This window comes from Morone saxatilis, unplaced genomic scaffold, assembly GCF_004916995.1.
Source record: "Morone saxatilis isolate NCDOM2014 unplaced genomic scaffold, NCSU_SB_2.0 Contig19, whole genome shotgun sequence".
NCBI lineage: Eukaryota > Metazoa > Chordata > Actinopteri > Moronidae > Morone > Morone saxatilis.
Genome location: NW_023339751.1, coordinates 17,100,789 through 17,105,992, shown reverse-complemented (window position 1 = coordinate 17,105,992; position 5,204 = coordinate 17,100,789). Strand labels below are relative to the sequence as shown.

Genomic DNA, 5,204 nt, shown 5'->3' with positions numbered 1-5,204 from the left:
AAGTTTGAGCTCCATTCATTGAACACTCAACAATGTTTCTTAAAAGTGTTTCTGTGGTTACCTTGAAGTAATGGTGATGTTGGCTTTAGAGTATTCCTCAAGTGTAACAGCATCAGGAGCAGAAAAAAACACTCTGGACTCTAGAGGACAGACAGAGAAATAGCAAAGAGTACATAGTTTGGCTTTAAAAGGTAGTATTCGCATTATTATAAAGTATATTTATTTACAAATTTACCCATGTCATAATTATCAGGTTACTGCTTTAATGGTCACTGAACACTTCAGAATCTGTACATCTTGAACATCTTCCAAGTCAAAATATAATCATGTTCAACCTTTTTTGAAGACCCACCCTTGAACCAGTTCCATTCAAGACTCTTGGAACCTTGGTGCTATTAAGCAAACCCGAAAGTGTTTTCACCAGCTTTGAGTGGAATCATGGTAATTGGATGCATTATCAACAGAGGGCGCTGCACAACAACGACCTGTAGACTATGACCAACCACATTGGTTCCCAAGAAAAGCCTGCTGGGTTGTTTTTTTTTGGCTCCAGCTGGGAATCTATGAAGGCATATCTGTCAACGAAATAGCCTCATTGAAATGTTTACAGTAAAGCCAGTGGATTCAATATAAATAGGCATAAACAGTCAGTCACCAGAGATGTTGGTCAGCATCCACAGGAGCAGCAGCTGAGCAGGTAGCCATCTCTTTTCCAAGCCCAGACCAGACATCTCGGCAAAATGTTGGATACTGCCCACCCAAAGGACTAAGCACACAAAGCATCATAGCAAATAGCCAGAGCAATCCCATTCACATGTGTGAAATAATTGAATAGCTAATTCAGGTGCTGCACATAAAGCTACTAGTGGAAATGCATAATAAGGTCTGTAATTCTTGAGTCATTTTAACAAATATAGTCCATGTTATATGTTAAGTTATACGTAATAACCTTATATGTAGGCCTATGTGATCCATCGTCATAACATCTTTACAGACCAAACACAATTTAACGTTAAGTGTTGTTTTACAACAAAAGTTGCACTATCATTCTTTTAGCTCATCCATTTGGTCTCGGAGAATAAGTTAAATACATAGAAACATGTAAGTCATCGTCCTAAGTAACGTTAGCATACTAAAGGAGCTTAATGCTAGAAAGCCTGCCTATGCTTTGTATAAAACGTTAAACTTACAATTTCGACTGCTTCCTCACCTGCCTGTCACAAGACTACGCTTTTTCTTCTTTTACTTCCTGTATGAGCTTTAACGGCAGCTAGCATCCTTATATGGCGTTGCTGCCATCTTCTGGAGTTCGTTAAGTCCTACAGTGTCAGATTTTTCTTTAGGAAGCTGAACAAACATCAACATCACACATAGTTGATATTTTTTACATTTGGGATTGGGTTGGGATTTCAAAATTGGTTGTGTTTTTGCCCATCTGAGTGGGGAACTGAATGTTTTCCCCAACCTTCCAAATCGTTTAGGATATGAGGAGTGAGGAAGCTGAGAATCTGTCCTGGTTCTGTCTGTACTGCAGAAACATGGCAGTTCACCGTGACGGACTACATGGAAGGCGACCCGGAGCATCTGGAGTTAAAAACAGCTCATTGTAAGGTAACGAAAACACAACTATTCCTATATTCAGATAATTATACACTAATTAAAATATACCTATGAATATTATATTCCATTTCTGCTAATAGATCCTTCTAAATGTTACACACTGGATATTTAGGAGCATGTAGATATAATATAGTTGAGATAATAAAGAATGAGGAAGGGAAGAGCATTTCCTGAATGTTTTTTTGTTTTGCACGTAAATTTAAAGGAAAATATCGTCATCTGATTCTGAAACTGCCAATCGCTCCTGTGGAGTCCCACAAGGTTCTATCTTCGGTCCCATCCTCTTCTCCAGCTACTTGCTTCCACTGAACCTCAATCTAGCACTCGCTCTTAGATCAGCCCCTTCCATAAGCTAATTTACAATTAAAATAGAAACCTAGTTTTATTCTTTAGCATTTGTGTCCACCTAAATTTTGCCCTCTTATCTTATTTAATTTATTTCACTGTCATTGTTTTTGTTGTATCAGTATTGTGCCACTTTTGCTATGTTTTATTGTTTACTAAATACTGTATTTTATTGTTATTTTGCATTTACCACAATACAATACTTCTGCTGTGTTCTGAAATGTGCTCTATAAATAAACTTGAAATTGGACAAAAATGTAATGTCCTTCAGAGGTTACAGGTCTACCAGTTATTTTAAAGTATATGTCACAGACATATGCCACAGACATCAACACAGATAATATATTAGTCACACACCTCATCAGAGCCTCCGTCAGAGGGACGAGCCTTCTTGGCTGCAATCACTGGAGAGAGAGGCACTTCAAAATGCAGCTGTGGAAAGACGGAGGAGGACACAGAGCAAGGTCAGGACACAAGAATTAGAGATCAAAGTCAGAATAAGCTTTTGTAGGTTTAGAATGGAAAAAACCTCTACAGTTGACTCACATTTCGTGTCCAGGTCAGGCGCTCTGTGTTGTAGCCCATCAGTGTCATGAAACAGGTGACAAACAGGTTCCACTCTGCATGAGCACTGGGACCACCGGGGGCATTGTAGATGTTATACCATTTTACCAAAACCTGCATAATAACATATGAACCATTTTTTATGGGATTTATTAAATTAGGCAAGTTGAAATGCGATGTCAGCAGAGTCACAAAACTATTTTCTTCCTTTTTTAAAAGGAAAATGTTTCAAATCCATTTAGATTGAAGTCATTTTAAATAAAACACTGACAATCAACCAAAATAGTGATCCAGGCTTAGTGTAATGGTAAATATGCATATAGTTACATATTCCATATGTACAGGTACTTAGAAAATAACTATGCTGGCATGTACTTATTGACTAATACATAATAATAGGTTTGTTCACACAAACATTTCACAAACCTTCATGGCAGCTTCTTTGGGCAGGATGAAACGAATAGCCTGAAGGCATTTCCTCACTGAAATAAAACAAAAGAAAAAGGACAGAAAAGGTGACAATGGAAAAACACAAGATGTGATTTTAAGAGATATGACAGCGGGAAATAAACATGGACATTTTACAAAAACGTTTTTCGTTTCTTTGCAATAAACAAGATAATTATGATAATAGCTCTTTTGTTAAGAGTGATATACTAAATTTGTATATTCTGTTCTTGCTGTTCTCGGGACAAATTCTGATCCTGCTTTAAGATGAACCATGTATGTGATATTAAAGTATTCATTACCGAGTGAAACTTTAAAGAATTCTTGGGGGCCCAGTCTAGTCCAGAGGTTAAAGAAACAAAAGAGGTTTGCTGGCTTGAATCTCTGGACCAACTGAGAAAACTCGGCTAATATAAATTCAAAAACCACAATTAATAATTTTTTATGATTTTTTAATTAATTATTATGTTATTTTTTTCTGATGATGCCATCCTGTTGACCTCTTCTCCTTAAAATCAGAAAACAAAAAAGGAAATTAAATAGGAACCACCACTACAACAGTAATTAGTGTTACTGTGTCTCCTAACAACTCTGACCAATAAGATTCCTAATCAACGTCACCAGGCAATCTTAATTGGACATCCAGAGTGGGAAAGGTCAGGGAAGAGGTGGATAAATGCCATTTCATTAGAGGGAGAAAGCCTCGTCTGTAGGATCGATTACTAACTAATGGGGGAGAAACGCATGGCAAAGACATAAAGCAAGAGACACACACACACACACACACACACAAAAGGCAGTGATGCAAAAAACAAAAGGTGAGTTTTACAGAAAGCTAGATGAGATTAAGAACCTTCAAGATACACAGGTAGACCTCTGCTTTAATTAGCTGGGAAATAAAATACATTGTCAGTGTAATGCATATTAATTATTCATTTAATACTCAGTCCTCAGCAAGCATTTACTAAAGAGACATAAAACCGGACTTTTGGCTAGTGTCTCCAGTCATTTACAAGAATTTCTGACTTGAACAATGCACAAGCAATTATCTGTTACACATCAAACATAATAAAAACTAAACTTTACAGAGCTGCAGTCTGAATTAAAAATGTTTGACAGGCAGATACATTCTCCAATAAGACTGCTAGTGTTTTACACAACTTGCAGAGGAAACATAATGTTAAAATAAAAGAAAGCAGTAATTAAACAATAATCCAACATGACATGGATAAATAAGAGAGATGTTTTATGTGTATTGATAACTACATTTCGTTTAGATTCTGTTTTGACAAGGAATCTATATTTTTATACTTTTTATCTTTGTCTACAGGTCAGTTGGAACAACTGAAGGGGGAAACAGACTTTAGTAAAGCCAACAATGCAGAAAAGTTGGAATGACGGCGACTTTACATTACGCATGAGTTACACTGACTCTGGTGTTTATTCAGATGGGAGGCGGCATCAACAATTTCCTCAGTAACAACAAACAGGCTGACTCACGTTTGTTTAAAAAAAAAAAAAAAAAAGAGTGTCACAGAAGCTCCCAAGCTCAAATTAATTAATTGATTTTTTGGGTTTTTTTAACTAAAAAATAGATTTTACTGGTCTGTAGAGGGAATCTAATGGCTTGGCAGAGAAAAGCAGGCCTTTCAAATTTTTGTGAAAACACTGAATTGATGTGGACTGACTTTAACATAAAGCTCATTAACCTCAACACAAATAATGACATTACCAAGTAACAGCAAACAGGTATCTTTTCGCTCTATTTTCAGACCTAGAAACGAGCATGTTACCTTACCAGTGTGTAAAGAGAAGGTGTGAATTTTATTGACCAGAGGAACAGACAGGTTGCAGTTCCCACACAACACATTTCCCATGTGAATGCATCTTTCACTTCATCCATGCACATAAGGCTTCCACTGTCATTCCTCTAGTAGTTATTAGTAGTTAATTATTTACATGTGCAAAAAGGTTAATTTTAATTCTCTATATGTGCAACACACTTCCAAAGGGAGATGATAAAGATCTGAGTTTAACTTTCTATATAGTCCAATTTTAACTAGCTTGTTTGCCACAGATAATCAAGAAGAAAAACAGATTAAAAGATTGACCTAAATAAGGCATGGAAACAAGAAAATATTCCTGTGGATCTGATTTTTCTTTCAGAGCTACATATGGACACTTCACTGATGTAGGAGCTTAATCATTATCAGTGTGTGTGTGTGTGT

At 36.5% G+C, this 5,204-nt stretch overlaps 1 protein-coding gene and 1 long non-coding RNA gene across 2 annotated transcripts in view; both read right to left on the bottom strand.

Moving 5' to 3' along the window:
* anapc1 (anaphase promoting complex subunit 1) overlaps positions 1–5,204 on the bottom strand; it is a gene marked incomplete in the record, with an annotated part of 50,576 nt that overhangs the window by 34,338 nt on the left and 11,034 nt on the right. Inside the window, 3 exon segments of the mRNA XM_035663937.1 lie at positions 2,323–2,397; positions 2,512–2,643; positions 2,956–3,011. Of these exon segments, the coding sequence (XP_035519830.1) occupies positions 2,323–2,397; positions 2,512–2,643; positions 2,956–3,011 (263 nt within the window).
* LOC118329693 lies at positions 7–1,254 on the bottom strand. Its single transcript, XR_004796793.1, has 3 exons — positions 1,191–1,254; positions 656–766; positions 7–140 (listed from the first exon to the last, which is right to left on the bottom strand). It is a non-coding gene; the product is annotated as an uncharacterized LOC118329693 (long non-coding RNA).